Below are 17,091 nucleotides of genomic sequence, written 5' to 3' on the forward strand. Positions count from 1 at the left end.
ACGAGAGTCAGCAATTATCTAGCTGGAGATGCGGAGACAGCCCGCGATGTAAGATCCATCGACAGACTTCCGTCTCTACTTGGTATCAGTTTCAAGGAACGACGAATCAAGCAGGTTCTCCCAGTGTGTCCCTGGAGGAAAAAGGAAATAGAGAGCTGGTTGGTGGTTTGATGATGATGATGATGATAAAAAGCATTAAAATTGAAGAAGTCTAGTTTGATTCGGTCCAAGACCGCTTATACTAAGTGGGAGCCTCATGCTGTCAATTCTGGCGGGATTCACTTTATGGAGAAGACGAGGAGGAGTTGAGAAGCGATTCGACTGGACTCGACTCGAACTGAGCGACTCTCGGTTTTCCCCACGGTACCTAAGGTAGTGGATGAAGCCGCTATGACCTGCTATTTGCTCCTCCAGCCAATAGTGGATAGACATTGTTAATTCATGTGAAGGTCAGCAAACAAGCCATCAGCCATCAGCCACGGCATCATCATCACTAAGGAGCATGGAGATAATCAGTAATGAGGTTTACAGAGTAGATACCTGGGTAGTTGATACGATTTCCAGCCTGATGCATATTGCATGCATCATGAGAATACCTAGCATACAATGATACAGCATGGACGAATCGTCCAGGATATCGGTTCCCATGTGGGTTTGTTGTGAATTAGTACTAATGCATAATATGCTGCATCAGTATACAGCGACCATTGCTCCCAACTCCCAGAACAAGTCTATGGATGATATTATTCGAGTAACTTGGTCCCTAAATCTTATTCATTCCTCGTGTCTAATCATGGATTTTTAAAATAGCATTCTTCAGTATGTACTCCTACAAGATCAGTTCACCAGTAGACAGAAAGATGCCTCGGTAATGCTTTCTGGGCTATAGGAAGAAAACCAGGAATTAGCCCGCGAGTGGACTACCCGCAAGAAAGCACTTTTCAATGGACAGCGCCTATTGCTGCTAGTTCCTGGTTATCAAGGTATGTCTAGGACTACTTAATTGCTTGGAAGAGGCGTATCTATGAGGGTTGGGGCAGTAGATAGCTGCAGGCCTCGTCTGGATCTATCGCAGCTGCTACCAGCAGGCACATCAGACAATTCCTCCACTATAACATCTCACTGTGAAAGTGAACATTCTTCATACTTAACAATGAAGCGAGATAGAGATCTATCTAACAGTTAACTATTCCGTACTATGTACAGTACTACGGATACTAGTCAACGTATCTACTCCATAGTGGCTTCTTCACTAAGAGCTTGGCTGCTTTCTGTGGAACAAGGCTAGACCCAAAAAAAAGGGGGCCCAACAGGATTCTAGGATTCAATTCTTCAAATAATATCTAACCATCATTCTTCAGTCCTCTAGGTAGAACTGTTGAAGATCGTCAGATTGGTGATAACGTCCACCTAACATGCCCCAGCGTCCCTGATTATCTACTAGACCTAGACAGCAGGTTATCTAGTGGATCGTGTACTTGGAATCCTCCATCGAGATTGGCGTCAGACCCCTGACAACGCGGAAATAACAGTTTGTTTCACCACTCGATGTGCGAACGACGGGGTGGACGGTTGTCTTAGGATCTACCCTGCATTATCGTCATCTAGCCCGATTTTCGGCGTCGCATCATGGCGGCATTCCGGTTTGGCCGTTTGAGGTCGCTCCTCCTTGCGATGGGTGCCATCTTCCTGATTTCGACCTTCTATCTGTATTGGACTCCGGCACCAGCATCCATGATCCCCAGCACTGCTTTCGAAGTCCCTCTCACAGAGCGCCAGATTGCCTTTTGGAAAGTCCTCAAACCTATCCTAGAGAAAAATACCCCGAAATGTCCTCCCCCCACCCGCCGAGCCGATGCCCCTGCCATGCACTTCAACCCCAACGCCACCGACCCGCGACTCGATCTGATCCTCCTCAAAGAGAACGACCGAAAGGCGATGGAAGAAGCACATGCAAGCTATCTCCAGGATATACGAGACGCGAAACGCCTGCGACCGCCGCATACAACCGGGACCCGAGGCCTGGTCACGACGGCCGGGAAGTCCTACCTCCCACTGGTGGTTTCGTCCTTGCGGATGCTGCGCCGGACAGGATCCACTTTGCCCGCGGAGGTATACATGAAGGATGCGAGTGAATATGAGAAGAAAATATGCGAAAATGTTCTTCCCAGCCTGGATGCTCGGTGCCTGGTCCTTTCGGAAATCGTTGGAAAAGAGCCCATTGCGCATTATCAGCTGAAGGCGTTCGCAGTCCTCTTCTCGTCGTTCGAAGAGATCATCTGGATGGATGCCGACTGCTTTCCGCTCCACAAACCTGAAGAATTGTTTGAGGTGGAGCCCTTCAAGTCGAACGGCCTGGTCACTTGGCCTGATTTCTGGGCCTCGACTGCCTCGCCAGCTTACTTTGAACTCTCGCACCAGCCGATTCCACCTATGTCGGTCCGACAGTCGTCCGAGACCGGTATCTTCATGGTCTCCAAGAAGACAAACTACATCACACTCCTTCTCGCTGCCTACTACAACTACTACGGACCGTCGCATTACTTTCGATTACTGTCACAGGGCGCACCGGGAGAAGGAGACAAGGAGACATTCCTACAGGCAGCCGCTGCAGTGGGAGAGCCCTTCTACGCTGTCAGCGAGAGAGTGCAAGCTTTGGGTCACTGGAAGCCAGATAATCAGGGGCTCTCCGGCTCGGCTATGGCGCAGGCTGATCCGAGGGAGGACTATGCCCTGACTAGTCAGGATAAGTGGCGGGTACGAGATCCCTCTGTGGGGAAACCGCCGCGGGTCTTCTTCATCCACGCGCATTACCCCAAGTTCAACCCGGCGGAGAACCTTTTCGGGTCGAAATGGGAGACGGCCCCGACGCTTAAAGCAGATGGCTCAGAGGGGCGTGCGTGGACTGCGCCCGAAGATGTTGTCAGCCGGTTCGGATACGATGCCGAAAAGAATTATTGGGAGGAAATCAAGTGGCTCAGCTGTGATCCAAAGACGGAGTTCCGGACCTGGGAAACCAAAGCGCAGGTTTGCCAGCAAGTGGAGAGTTACTGGCAACATGTTTTTGCGGAACCACACCCGGATGACCCCAAATTTACCGATGAAGCTTGAATATCGAGGGCTACGAAGATACTGGAAGCATATTCCGAAAGCATGCAGCAGCGAGCACCTGCATAAGCTGAACCGCCTTGAGCGCGGGATCATGACATGCGAGTTCATTCCACATCGAAATGCTGTTCATGAGATGACGATTGATTATACCACCACATAGATTGTACATACATACTCTTTTTTTAATCTTGCCTGTACACTATTTTTTTGTCTACACCTTTTCAGCTAAGATTCGACATAGATTGGACAGACCATGAACTTATATAAGCGAGCCGTATCACATTCGTCTCCTGAGATGAGAAAAGAAACCTAAAATTACATTTGCTCATGAAGAGAAGGAGATATCCTGATATCCCCTGTGCTAGACATTATCGTATTCGGAACATATCACGCGCCCACAAGCCTATTTCTTGATCCCCTTCTCCCGCAACCGCTGATCATCCTCCTCCTGCAGCTCCTTATCGATCTTGGCTCCCTTTGAGGGTTCATGGCCGTGTCGGGTAGCCTATAACCGTCAGCCATCAAAAAAAAAAAAAAAAAAAAAAGAAACATCCGTTAGGAATACAGAAAATGGCAAACATACCGGAGCCGTGGGATCCCTCTTGCTCAGCGCCGCCTCAGGCTGGTAATTCGAGCTCACGCCCGAGTGCTTCTCCTGCGCTGCGAGCTTGTTGGCAATGCTGCGCTCATCCTCTAGTGAAGACATTATCAGGTTAGCTTTTGTTGGCCATTGTCACTGTCATTGCACCGGGAGGGGGGAGCCGAGGTGTGGCAGGAACATACTCGAGTCCAGGTTCTTGTGGCTCCCGCGCTGGCCCTCGTTGTAGCGCTCGCGCTCGTTGATGACGGACTGGGGCTCGTTGCGCTGGTCGCCGGCCTCGTAGATGGAGGGCTGGCCGACGCTGGACTGGCCGGCGCCGGAGTATGAGCTGCCGGATTTCTGGGCTCCGTACGGCATGTTGTTGGTGGGGTGTGTTTTGGGGGGTTCGGATTCTGCGTCTTGTAGTCAATCGAGGTTTGATTGATGGATATTGTTCATGGTGGGAGTTCTCGAGATTGCGAAAGGCTTCGTTGCTTTATAGCAGATGATGGGACGACGATGTGATGTCATATGGTCGAGGAGCTGAGATCATATTTGTGGGGCGGATGGACGAGGAGTTTCTGGGAACAGGAGGGAGAAAGGGAGGTTGTTTTTGTTCATGCGGTGGAGGAGATGATCCTGAGCTGGTTCGGTGGATGATGGTGTCATGGTGCATTTTTTGAGGTCTCCGTTCTGTATACCTTATCGTTGCAGCTCTAGTATACCGGCTTCTCCCTATGATGGAATTGACGTCGAGGGTCAATCCTATCTTGGTCATTCAAACACAAAGAACGATGAGATCAAAATATTATTTCTGAAGTCATATCCACTTGCATACCCTGTGAAGTTAGTTGCGTTTCTCTAACATGGATACAATCACCTCTACAATACTAACTCTTCTTCTCAATGGCCATGTTGATACTATCACCAAGACTACACCACACTAACTTACTTACGTTTCTGTCATAGCAATTTTCAAGCTGGTACTCGGCTCTTGCAAGTCGAATATTAATACCGAACCAGAAGGAAACCCATCCCATGCGTCCTTGCGATCCCTGATCACGATGTGGAGACCCAGATGGGAGACGCACTTGCATATTCGTGGTACCGGGCAATTGTGGTTTTCCAATTGGGGTTGTGTACAATTGGTGGCGCAGTTCTTCGACGTCAAGCTGGATGAAATACCTACTGTAGAGGAGGTGGAATATGGTGTGTAGTCAAAGGTTCGTACTTAGCATTTATGATAGACGAGGGAGTAGAGACTAAACCAAGATAAGAGACACTCTACCGGTCTACCACAAGTCGTTAAGCGGGAAGCTTGTGTTATCGACATAAAAAATACGATGATCCACAAGCAACATTGAGCCATCTTGCACATAAAATAGAGTCCGTATGGTAGAGGAATGCTTGAATGAATGCAAATGAGGTTCAACTCTCAGGTACTGAGCGGGCTACGATATTTCTAAAAAAGGAAATCCCGAGCATATCACGTGCTGACCGATAAGCGGCCGATAACAAGAAAAGTCCAAAAAGAGTTTAGCGAGGGGTCCGCTCGGAGCAACTTTTATCGACCGCCGATGAAGAAAGTCTGGAGAATCTTGATTGCCAAGACAAAACAGCGTTCAATCAGCACACCCTCCAGGCGAGATTGGGAATATCCGCAGGCTGTCGCAATGGGAAAACGCAAGGAACTCAAGGATGGTGATGTCGACATGGGAGGCACCGGGCGCCCCGTGGACGATGATGAGTCGGACGAGGTATGCGATTGAGAATTGAGCAATCTCGGCGGCCTGTCAATGCTAATCTGTCTCTATTGATAGGATATTGATATGGTGAATGTGGATTTCGAATGGTTCGATCCTCAACCCGCAGTTGACTTTCACGGACTTAAGAATCTCCTCCGGCAATTATTCGATTCCGATGCTCAGATCTTCGACCTGTCCGCCTTGGCGGACTTGATTCTCTCACAGCCCTTGCTCGGATCAACGGTGAAAGTCGATGGCAACGAGTCGGATCCCTATGCCTTCTTGACTGTGCTGAACCTGCAGGAGCACAAGGTAATTTGGCTGTGTGCCCACAGAGTGAGAAGACAATGAGCTGACCTTCCGCAGGATAAACCTGTCATCAAAGACTTGACCTCCTACTTGCAGAGCAAGGCATCCTCCAATGCTTCTCTCGCCCCTCTGGCTCAGCTTCTCTCCCAGAACCCAATTCCACCCGTCGGTCTGATCCTCACCGAGCGCCTAATCAACATGCCCTCTGAGATCGTCCCCCCGATGTACACCATGCTTCTGGAGGAAATCGCCTGGGCCCTTGAGGAGAAGGAGCCGTACAATTTCTCCCACTACCTGATTGTCTCTAAGAAATACGAGGAAGTCGAATCCAAACTGGACATGGAAGACTCGCGCCCACAGAAGAAAAAGAAGAACTCCGGGAACAAGGCCGAGCAGTTCTTCTTCCACCCCGAGGACGAAGTGCTCCAGCGCCATGCTATTTGCTCGGGCTCGATAGATTATACGCACAAGCACGATGATGGCCATTCGGACTCCAAACGGACGTTCCAGGACTTGGGCATCAAGACCTCGGGGAGCTTGATGTTGATTGAGGCTTCCAAACTTGAGGCCGCAGTCAAAGATGTGACAGATTACTTGAAAGCTCCTGTATAAAATTATCACAGCCAATGGTCCCCATGCCTTTTGTATTCATTATTTGCAGTTTTTAGCCACCTCATGCATGTCAATGTTCGGGAAATCAGCCCTGCAATGGCTATCTTTTCTCTCTTCGAGAGGGTATAAGATCCATCATTACGACCAATTATTCATTTATATACCAGGGAAGCCACAAGGCACATATAGCTTACTCCCACTGAGTGCCTTGGAGGCGCTGCATGAGGTACTCCACCTCCACCACCTTGGTCAGAGGAATGACGTATTCCTTCGAGGTCGTTAGCAAGCCTGCTTGATCCGTTACTATATCGGGCCACTCACCTTGTACATAGCAACCACCGCATCCACATTGATTTTCGGCCCTGATTCCGAAGGGAACGCAGGGTCCGTACCGTACGTCTTGGCCTTGAGAGCCAATCGCTCCAGGACCTTCTGTTCCACCTTCGCGTCGGTGATAGCCGCCTCGATGCCCGCCAGATCATTGGCCTTGATCAACCGGACAAAGGTCTCGGGATCCTTCTGGAATTTGGCCTCGGCGACGAACTTGCCGAAGTGAATGCGACGCGACAGCGCCTGGAGCACGCTGACATCGCATGTCGCCGATGATCCGTAGTTCTCCTGTGTCTCGCCTCGGTCCTCGCGGCCAAACTGGGCGCAGACTGCAGGAAGGATATTCTCGATGTAGCGCTTCTTGATGGTCTCGTTCACGTTGACATCGTTGTCGTGGAGAATCTTGGGGTACTCGAGGGGTTGCAGGATAGGTGTCTCCAGCGCATTTGGGAAGAAGGGATATTCATCGGGGGACTCGTAGCGACGAACGCGGGATTGTAGACGCTCCTGCTCGCGGAGCAGATAGTCCATCAGACTGATCTGATCGCCAGGGATGTTGACCCCGCCGGGGACATAGATGGGCTTGTTGAGAGGGAATTGGACGCGCTCGATCAGATGGAAAGTAATCGTGTCTTCTAGTCGACTGATGTCCGAGTTCAGCGAATTCCAGTCAGCTATTCCCACCTTTCACTGGAATATCGAGAGAAGGTTGCGATCGGAGTTGAAGCTCATGCGGGGCACAGACAATTTGATCGCTAGGTGAACTTACATCAACTGGAATCTGATGTTGGATAGATCCAATGCCTTAGAGGCATCGGAGAGATCAATTGCTGTATCCATACTTCTATTTAGCCCTGAAAATCCCCAAAAAATCGTCTAGCAGTCGCAAGTCTATAATGTTCTCCGCTTACCCAGGGCCAAGAGGGGAAGATATTTGATGCCGATGATCGGGCAGGCGAGTCCCAATTATGTAGGTGACTCCAAGCACCGCCTCGGGTAGACCAGCATCGGTGACCGTGGATGAACAGGAGACGCTTACCTATTCTCCGCTGGATGCCTCTCTGGGTAATCTTATTCAGATTGAATAGTCATCCTCGCTTTTTCTATTTTGGTTTCCGATCATGAGAAGGTTAAAAAAAACTCCCAGTGGCTTAACTTGTTCAGCTGATTGATATAGATGGATAGCAGCAGTGCTGGCTCGGTTTTGGTATTTCACAACCTGGTCACATGGGTTGAAACCAGCTCTTAAGCCTCCTCCATCATAGCTTGACAGCCTTGGAAGCATTAATAGAGGAGCTTTATCTTCTTTAAGAAAGCCCACGGAGATGACTCTAGCCTTTTCCAACTGGACACAGGAAATCCAATATCTTCCCAGCCTCATTACGGAGTGCACCAAGCTGAGCCTATTACGTAGGTGAGCAAGGGGACCTGGGCAGCTAGGTATTGGAGGGCGGTAATAATACAGCAGCTCGGGAACACGGTAATTCATCGCGTGCAACTCCAGCGCAACTCAACTCTTCTCCAGCGAACCGACCAAGAGCCGAGCAAGCAAATCGCCCTTGGAACAAGGAAAAAACGAACACTTTTGAACCGCTCTTCTCTCGGTATAGACAGCCCGCATGGGTCTTTAAGTCTTGCAGTACTGAGAGTCTTCCCCCGGTTTGCCCCATGGCGAAGCAGCGCCGCGATGAATCGCCTTCTGGTTTATCAGATATTGTCGAGCCGGATGGTCTTCTAGGGACCGGCTTAACGGTGCGCCTCTTTTCTTTGTTCCCCGTTCTACTCTCATTCCCAACCCTGTCTGCTCTGAATTGTATTAGGGGGAATATAGAGAGCACTGCCCACTCATATACTGATATGGCTTCAATCTTTCCAGAGCCGGCACATCGAGGCCTTTGGGAGGAAAGTCACATCGACTGCAGGGCATTTGATGGGACCTACGACCGAGTCGAGCAACGGCGGGCACTACCATACTGCCATGGTTGATATACATCGCGAGCTACGGCGGCCGACGACACAACGCAAAGTCTTCTCCTTAACGCAGACCACCCCGACCGATCTGGTCCGCTCGAAACTATCCACGACCGAAATCCAATCGCGGGCCATCTCCTCCCTTCCCGACGAGCTCCTCGCAAACATCCCCGAGGATTCCAGCTCTTACTCCTTGTTTGAGGGCTTCAAGGCTACTCAGGACGACCATGAATACCGGAAATCGCACCGACGGCGCAGTTCGAAGGCGAAAAAATTGTTGAAGGATGGCCAGGCGAAGGAGGCTCTTCCGTCCGCGCCGACCGATCTCAAGAAGGATCGGGACCTTTTGAGCAGGCGGCTGGATCTGATGGGCGTGCGCAAGAACATGTGCAGCTCCGAGATCCATGATATCGACAATAAGATCGCCAACCTACACAATATGCGGAAAATTGTTTTAGAACGGTTGGCCGGGTTGGAGATGGAAGAGGCGGAATTGGAACATGAACGTGGGTGTCCCGCGGATCCCGGAGGTATCTGGAATAGCTTCTGACTACTGGACAGTGACGGAGATTGACAACAAGCTCGAAGACATCCAGGAGGACACACCCGGTACTCCCGTCGCCGTGTCGACTCCAAAATCGTCAGAAGCCGCTGATGACTCTGTTCTTTCAGAAGATTCTGCTATGGATGCGTCGTTTATGTCGGAATCTATCTATCAGAAGCTCCCTTCGCCGAAGAGTCTCAAAAAGCGATCAATAAGTACTGTCTACTGCGTCTTGCCTATGCCAGACCTTGTGACTGATCTATCAACCAGGGAAACGATCGATGCCCATCCTCCACGAGCATTTTTCGCCCGGATCGCAGATCAAAGAAATGCAGGCTCATACCGACATGGTCACCGCCATCGATTTCGATTACCCCTTCGGAACCATGGTCAGCGCTGCATTGGACGACACAGTTCGAGTCTGGGATCTCAACACTGGCCGATGCATGGGATTCCTGGAGGGCCATAATGCCTCCGTGCGGTGTCTACAAGTTGAGGACAACATTGTTGCCACAGGTTCCATGGATGCTTCGGTCAAACTATGGGATCTGAGCCGGGCGCGAACTGTGCCTCGGGACAATCGTGTGGGTAGACCTGATGAAGAAGACGAAGAGGATGACGGCACAGATGCTTTCTCGATACTCTCCGCTACAACACTGGAAGACTGCTATGTCTTTTCGCTTGATGCCCACGTGGACGAGGTGACGGCGCTCCACTTCAGGGGAGATACACTCATCTCGGGTTCCGCCGACAAGACTCTGCGACAATGGGATCTTGTCAAAGGACGTTGCGTCCAGACCTTGGACGTCTTGTGGGCCGCTGCTCAGGCGTCCACCATCGGTGCCGACACACAATGGCGCCCGTCAGGTCGTCTTCCCGATGCCTCTGCTGATTTTGTCGGCGCAGTCCAGTGCTTCGACGCCGCTCTCGCCTGTGGTACCGCCGACGGTATGGTCCGTCTTTGGGATCTTCGGAGTGGTCAGGTGCATCGTAGTCTTGTCGGCCATACTGGACCGATCACGTGTTTACAATTCGACGAGGTGCATTTGGTGACGGGTAGTCAGGACCGCAGCATTCGGGTAAGTTCCTTCTCGTGTATCTGTACCGGTGTAGTCGCCCTGCGTTTAACCTTCTATCAGATATGGGATCTCCGAATGGGGTCCATCTTCGATGCGTTTGCCTACGAAAAACCCATCACCAGCATGATGTTTGACACGAAACGCATCGTCGCCGCGGCTGGAGAAAACGTCGTGAAGGTCTACGACAAGGCGGATAGCAATCATTGGGACTGTGGTGCGGGACTCGGTGCAGATGAGGTAGGTCCGGCGCCTGCAACCGTTGAACGGGTGCGGCTCAAGGACGGATATCTGCTCGAAGGGCGCAAGGATGGTATCGTGGCTGCTTGGACTTGCTGAGCGAAGATACTGCCTTCCTTAAAAAACAAAAGTACATGATCCTGGGCGGCTGGAACTCCTGTTTTATATTCTATGCTGTGATTTGACCATGTCTTATGTATGGTGTGTCGCACTGTCTTTCCCTCGGGCATTCGTCACAAAGTGTATACTATGTTTTTGGAACCAATATAGAGGCGAAGGACAGGTTGTGTTTTGGACGGACGACGTATGTTACATGCTTTAATTATCTAGGTACTGTTACACTGGCGAAGGGGTATCTCGACAAGCCATACATCAGCAGAAGAATCAAATCTGCTCGAAATTTGGGATATAGGCCGTTGGATGCGATGAAACACGAAGCCAACAAAGGGAGATTGGTTGAATCAAGGTCCAACGGGGCGTATGACACCGGAAGTACAAAGGGAAAAAAAAAAGGGAAGATTGCATACTTCTTTGTAGTGTATCCTAGACATCGTAGTCCTACCGCTCTATTTCTGAATTCTGATTCTGAATATCTTTGAGAATTTGAAATTGTATCATCTCCGGGTTCTAGTGTTGATGCGATACTACTACTGTACAGATGTTCAGCCAAGCCTTACCGGACTGATCTCTATTGTGGAACGTGGATGGTTAGCAAGTTATGTTATGTAGCAACAAGCAACAAGTATCTCTCGATCAACCACCTCGGCCTCTGTCAACTCGGCCGCAGCCATATCATCATAAATATACCCAGAACGCGTTTCATCAAGGGATCATCATTAGAATCATCCAATATCCTATCAATCTGTCTTCTCCAAAGACACCCCCTGCGACAGTAGTCCCATTCCAGCAAACCACGGAAAAACACCCGCGTCGCGCTCCTTGACGCGGAGTGGATGAAAGGCATTCTTTCTTGGCTTCCAGAAAACCTTCATTTGCAGAACCCATCTGGATCACTTTAATCTTTCTGAGTTGCTCATTGTGGTGCATTCTTTGTTGCTGTGTTGCTTTCAAAGGTGTCAAAGACTCCGCGCTGAGAAACAGAGGGTGATATCTTGTGTTAAAGCCCTTCTCTTCGGATCCGCTGGCTTGTCTTCAGTTCGGTCTCACCATCAACTAACTCACTACTACATGCAATTATCTTGTCTTCCTTGCAGTATGTGTATGCTGTGATATAGACACAAGAGTTTGATCATTGAGCTTTGTGTTCCTGCAGCCGCTGCCCAAAGCTAGGAAGGGAAGGCATTTGCAGAGCGCCTGAGGCTGCGATTGAGAATCTGCTGGTTTCAATCGAATGCGTTCTCAGCGTTAGAGAGAGCTGGTCATTAAATTTGCAAGTGTAAGTCTTCACAGTGGGAGAATAATTATCCTTCAGCTTCTTTCTGTTCATGATCTATCAAACATTGCATCCGACCTCGTGTCTTCTCCTTGCTTTGAGACTGTGAAATTTCAACTGACCCTTCGCATAGGGTTGGATATTTGAACTTGCTTGGGAAAAACGTCTAAAGTAAAAATGCCGCCCAAGCGTGCAGGTACCCGGCGCGCCGGGGCAACTGCTCGCTCTGACGTTTCCATCATTCTCGGTCACTCGAGTCCGGCCGTCACCAATACGCCGCTGCCAGATGTGCCTACCCAGCCAAGCTGGGCTTATGGCTCTCCCGCACCGGCAGTACTTCCTCGCCGACTGACGGCGAAGCAAATGGGTCTGGCCGAAGTGGCTGAATCAATCGATCAAACGATACGAGAGGCTCAAAAACGAGATCAACACAACAATCCAGATGAGTCAAATGAGGGTAGTGACCGACCCCATATGAAAACTCGTCTGCGCGGGCGATCGATGGCTGCTAATCAGTCTCCTGTTCGCCGACGCGCCAAGCGAGAGCCGACACCAGATCAAGTGCAGTTGCTTGAAGGACTGCGCGAAGCGACTCTCTCTCCGAATCGAGGGTACCGAGAACCCCAGGATCAATTTGAACGATCGACTGCCACGCCAACACCCCCAATTCCACATACTCTTTCTACAGCCTCAAGTCCGACCTCGCAACTCCTCGCCGATCCCAAGTACCCGTCTCTGCCAGCTGGCCAACTCTACCCTTCTCCACTACAGCGCGTCGGCTCACCAGCTCGCAATGACATGCCATTGGAAAATTCAACTCAGAGTGCAGGCTTTGATGACAATGAATCCGTCATCTCGTGGATGGTCGAACGTGATGTCCATGATGATGACCTACAACGGACCAGTTCGAATCGATACCGCAATGAGCCACAGGGGAGGAACATCACCGCGCCACCCCGACGTTTTTCGGGGCTTGCTTTCGCCAATGAGACCATCCATGAAGAGGACGAGCCCGATTCTCGTCTTTCGTTGTCTAAAGCACGGTCCAGAGAGCCTACAGTCGAGTCTCAAGCTCGATCTGAACCTCGTCCCGATCTTAATCCGTCTCTCGAGCCTCAACAGCCCGAACCTGAAGTGTCAACAGCCCCAGCCCGAACCATCATTCCTCACTCATTCACAAAAGAAACTTCATTCCAAGATTCTACCGTGCCCCTCTCGGAACAGTCATTCACTAACGAGGCTCGTTCAATACCGACTGCTCGTTTCATTCCGAACTTCTCGTTTGGACACCCAGGAAAACAGGCGCTCAGAATAGTTGGGCTTATGATATTGACCACTCTATCCCTCTTCACTCTTTACTCCTTCAGCGACAGAATTGTCGAACTGTCCCGTGACATTATCTCATGGTCTCCTTTTCACAGTCAAACACCCTTTATTCCCTTGAACACTTCCGACTACGAGGTAGTGAATCATCTCAATAGCCAGATGGTTAAGCTTGGAGCACAGGTCTCGTCAATGTCCAAAGAACTGAAAACCATCAAATCCGAGGTGCACGATGTCGCAGCTCCAACAACTGTTTTGGAGCCTGTTCGCACCCTCCCTAAGAAGCCCAACTTCCTCAACATCAATATGGGCATCATAGTGGATCAGCACATGACCAGCCCAACAATAGAAGACAGGCGGGATCACTCTGATGATCCGCGTCCCGAAGAAAACGGACCTCTTGCGGCGCTGTTGCCCTGGGATGACCATGGGGATTGCTGGTGCAGCGCGCCACGGAACGGCATTTCTCAGCTGGCTCTCCACCTAGCACGTGGGATCGTGCCGGAGGATGTCGTCGTTGAACACATACCGAAACACGCCGCCATCACGCCGGAAACCGCGCCCAAAGACATGGAGCTCTGGGTCCGATATACTGTCGATATCAACACAGATTCTGATCTGCCGTCGGAGGCAGGATCAGCCAGCTGGTATTCTCGACACCTCGATAAACTTTTAAGCAGCTTCTCGTCCAAATCCGAAGCGTTCGAAAAGGAATACCAGTCGCCGATGCTCGCGGGGCGCTTCTCGCTGCACGACTACATAATAGGCATCCTTCGTCCAGCATACTCCAAAGAGCCCGAAACTGCCTACTGGAATGATACGCTACTGGGTCCAAGTTTCTATCGTGTTTCAAAGTGGAGATACAATATCCACGGCGCTCATCATATCCAAGAGAATAGTCTCGACGTGATCATCGACCAACCTGACATCCGCGTGGATCAGGTCGTTTTTCGCGTCAAGTCAAACTGGGGGGCAAACTACACATGCCTCTATCGTTTGAAGTTGCACGGACATCTCTGAGGTTCTGCCTACGGAGAGTAGATCCCACTTCCACGATTTCTCAATCTTAGAGGCTAGACATGTCAGCCTCCCAGGCAAACCCACGATTGCGATTCTCTGACCGAAGGATGGCCCCCAACCTCAATCTTACCTTAGCGTGTTTTCTTATTTCCCAATCTACCCTTTCATTTCTAACCAATCTACGACTTTGGGGATCCTACATGGCTTTATGGGAAGCATGGCTGGCGTTACAAAACAAGATTATGGAGAACTATGGGGGCACGTTAAAGATCGAAATTGAGATTCCCCTTGACTAGCAATATTGGCTCTTTAAGGCTGTTGTACAATACAGATTATACCAGAACTGAAATGCAACCTAAGGATACGCGCGACTATCACGTTGTTTTCAATACGTCTCGGGATTAGGCTGTAGACTACAAGTACAGGCAATGGCTCATTATAATAGAGACTGGCTGACAGACAACACAGGAAAAAAAACCTATTCTACATCTACCAAAAACCAAAAGACTTAACTCCCCGAATCAAACTCCGGGTTCACCCATGAAGGCACAGGTGATTTCCTGCGTATCAGCGCACCATACTTCTGCAACAACGCAAACACACCTGTTCCAGCAACCGCGACGATCAACGCTTGTGTGGTGAACGTCCACGTATACCCAGACTGCGCTTGCCAGGGCGCAATGAAGAACTATGGCGAAGATATTGGAGTCAGCTGAATCCCACCCTCGCAAAACACGGGGAGACATACCGGGTTGATGAAGGCACTCAGATTGAGGAAGACGGCATAGAAGATGACCACGCTGGTCGACTGGAGCGGATAGCTATCGATGATATAGCTGCTTGTGACGGTGTTCCCAACCTGGACTCCAGCAGCGACTAAAAACAGTGTCAGTGAGCGGAATGCTCTTCCGATGTGGTTGGATGCCCCCCCGGGCCAACTTACACAGGAAGAACGCGACCTGGCCCACCATCCAGTGGTAGTTCTTGTCGATACTCACGCCCCAGAGAATCAAGCCGACTGGTACATAGATAGGGTTGGTTGGTTAGCATGCTTGCTTTCCCACAATATCGTTTCGTCTGCGCCGGGGACTACGTCCAACACTCACCGGCCGTGATGAGAATAGCAGGGTAGGCCAGCCACAGCCGCATCTCGGCGACGCGCACGTTGCCGTTCTTCTTCGCCAGTCTCCCGACGATGTAGTCGCTCAGCCTGCCCGAGCAGCAGATCTCTGAGACCACCGTCCCCAGAAAGAGGCCGAGGAACAGGAGGCCCTGCACCACGGGTGTGTGCGATGCGTACGCGGCAGGCACCATCGTGATCACGGACAGGATCCACCAGTACCACAGGAACGAGTATCCGAGGACGCTGACCACGACGGCGGGGAGGCGGAAGGTGAGGATGAAGCGGGTGATCGAGTCCCAGGGCTTGGGATGGCGCATGCCGGGGATGGGGCGGAAGTTGAGGAAGGGGAGGTTCTTTGTTCTGGGGAGGTCGGGTCCCGCTGTGGGTGATTGTGCTGCTGCTGCTGTGGTGGTGGTGGTCGTCTTCTCTCGGGTTGGGTTGTTTTCTATGTCGGTGGTGGAGAGTCCGTTGACGCAAGGCGGCATGTGTTGGAGCATGGTGGTGCGAGGGTACAAGGTCTCGGGCATGAGGAAGAGTTCGAGAGCAAGCAAGGCTGCGAAGAGGATGGCGTTGAACCAGTTGATCCATGCGGCGCTCACGACATTCAGGAAGCCACCGACTGGTGTGAGTATTAGGTACCAGATTCATCATCATCAAATGGTTTCTGTTACTTACACGTTGGTCCTAGCAGGAGCCCTGAATCGATTGCCAGAACCCACAGGCCAAGCTTCTGTCCGCGTTCATAGTCGAAGAAGAGATCGTTGACTGTTGAGCAATACCCAGTCAGTGTCCTGAACAGTCTGGGCCTGACGACGCCAAATACATACCGACAGCCATCCCAACCGACGAAGCTGGACTAACGCCGAATCCTTGAAAGAAGCGAGCAGCCATATAACTGCCATACTTATCTGCAGCTGCCGCACCAATGGTCGACACCAGCGCGACGACAGTGCCAATGATAAAGACAATCCGGCGGCCGTATATATCACCGAAAGAGGTCCAGAACAACGGCCCAACTGCCAGACCCAGGGCAGGGACTGCGACCGTCCAGTTGACTTCAGAGTAGCTGATATCGAAAGTGGTCTGTAAGTCAGGAAACGAGGGGACGGTGGTCGTCGTGAGATACGTGAACAGGAAATATCTGCGTAAGGATATAAGTCATGGCTGACAGATATCATAAGGGTGATGGAAAATGGCAAACCGACTTGAGCATGACAATCCCCAGTATGGTATGCTTTTCCAGAGTCGACCAGTTCAGCGGATCTAAGGGGTCTGAAGCTGGTTGAGGGTGTGTTTTCATTCCATTTTGCTCGATCGTCGTCTCGCCTAGGGCTTCTGGCTCGATGGGCAGGGAGTGCTTCTCATCGACCACACTGATTCCCGATGAGTCCACCATATCAGACGTTTTCAGTTTCTCTCCCAATTATGTGGGATTGTATTGAAGGTATAGAGGAGTTGGCTTTCTGATTCCTATGTACAGACCAATTTTCTTACGCCATGTTACAATGGTATAAGGAATATATATCTACGAGCCTGTCCAACCACTTCATGGAATGAAGAGCACCAAAAGAAAGAATCAATCCAAAGCCCTATCTTCCACAAGTCAGCCATCGCCGAATCAAAGAGCGACCAGATATCAGGACGAGAAAGGAGTCCTTATCATCATTTTTGCTGTCTGGGGTAATTCTGCCGTCCGGTGGCCTGGATATAGCAT

At 50.7% G+C, this 17,091-nt stretch overlaps 7 protein-coding genes across 7 annotated transcripts, besides 1 other annotated feature; 4 read left to right on the plus strand and 3 right to left on the minus strand.

Moving 5' to 3' along the window:
* Positions 1-1,629: 1,629 nt before the first annotated feature.
* On the plus strand, positions 1,630-3,111 carry ACLA_016080 (alpha-mannosyltransferase; the record flags this gene model as incomplete). Its single annotated transcript, XM_001274587.1, has 1 exon — positions 1,630-3,111. One exon carries the CDS (start codon positions 1,630-1,632, stop codon positions 3,109-3,111), a length of 1,482 nt encoding a protein of 493 aa, XP_001274588.1.
* Positions 3,112-3,514: 403 nt separating this feature from the next.
* ACLA_016090 (uncharacterized protein) lies at positions 3,515-4,069 on the minus strand (the record flags this gene model as incomplete). Its single annotated transcript, XM_001274588.1, has 3 exons — positions 3,515-3,616; positions 3,695-3,804; positions 3,895-4,069. 3 exons carry the CDS (start codon positions 4,067-4,069, stop codon positions 3,515-3,517), a joined length of 387 nt encoding a protein of 128 aa, XP_001274589.1.
* Positions 3,635-3,660: a microsatellite.
* Positions 4,070-5,364: 1,295 nt separating the features above from the next.
* On the plus strand, positions 5,365-6,357 carry ACLA_016100 (protein-transporting protein BCP1; the record flags this gene model as incomplete). Its single annotated transcript, XM_001274589.1, has 3 exons — positions 5,365-5,448; positions 5,512-5,748; positions 5,803-6,357. The coding sequence occupies 3 exons, from the start codon at positions 5,365-5,367 to the stop codon at positions 6,355-6,357; spliced, it is 876 nt and encodes a 291-aa protein (XP_001274590.1).
* Positions 6,358-6,547: 190 nt separating this feature from the next.
* ACLA_016110 (chorismate mutase ARO7) lies at positions 6,548-7,527 on the minus strand (the record flags this gene model as incomplete). Its single annotated transcript, XM_001274590.1, has 3 exons — positions 6,548-6,625; positions 6,679-7,330; positions 7,457-7,527. 3 exons carry the CDS (start codon positions 7,525-7,527, stop codon positions 6,548-6,550), a joined length of 801 nt encoding a protein of 266 aa, XP_001274591.1.
* Positions 7,528-8,355: 828 nt separating this feature from the next.
* Positions 8,356-10,617, plus strand: mdv1 (WD repeat-containing protein; the record flags this gene model as incomplete). Its single annotated transcript, XM_001274591.1, has 5 exons — positions 8,356-8,439; positions 8,564-9,164; positions 9,220-9,417; positions 9,473-10,281; positions 10,342-10,617. The coding sequence occupies 5 exons, from the start codon at positions 8,356-8,358 to the stop codon at positions 10,615-10,617; spliced, it is 1,968 nt and encodes a 655-aa protein (XP_001274592.1).
* Positions 10,618-12,088: 1,471 nt separating this feature from the next.
* Positions 12,089-14,254, plus strand: ACLA_016130 (uncharacterized protein; the record flags this gene model as incomplete). The annotated part of the gene is made up of 1 exon (XM_001274592.1): positions 12,089-14,254. One exon carries the CDS (start codon positions 12,089-12,091, stop codon positions 14,252-14,254), a length of 2,166 nt encoding a protein of 721 aa, XP_001274593.1.
* Positions 14,255-14,762: 508 nt separating this feature from the next.
* Positions 14,763-16,773, minus strand: ACLA_016140 (putative MFS transporter; the record flags this gene model as incomplete). The annotated part of the gene is made up of 7 exons (XM_001274593.1): positions 14,763-14,942; positions 15,003-15,130; positions 15,198-15,272; positions 15,361-15,996; positions 16,053-16,142; positions 16,205-16,518; positions 16,583-16,773. 7 exons carry the CDS (start codon positions 16,771-16,773, stop codon positions 14,763-14,765), a joined length of 1,614 nt encoding a protein of 537 aa, XP_001274594.1.
* Between the last annotated feature and the right edge of the window lie 318 nt (positions 16,774-17,091).

Source organism: Aspergillus clavatus, genomic scaffold (genome assembly GCF_000002715.2).
Source record: "Aspergillus clavatus NRRL 1 1099423829795 genomic scaffold, whole genome shotgun sequence".
NCBI lineage: Eukaryota > Fungi > Ascomycota > Eurotiomycetes > Eurotiales > Aspergillaceae > Aspergillus > Aspergillus clavatus.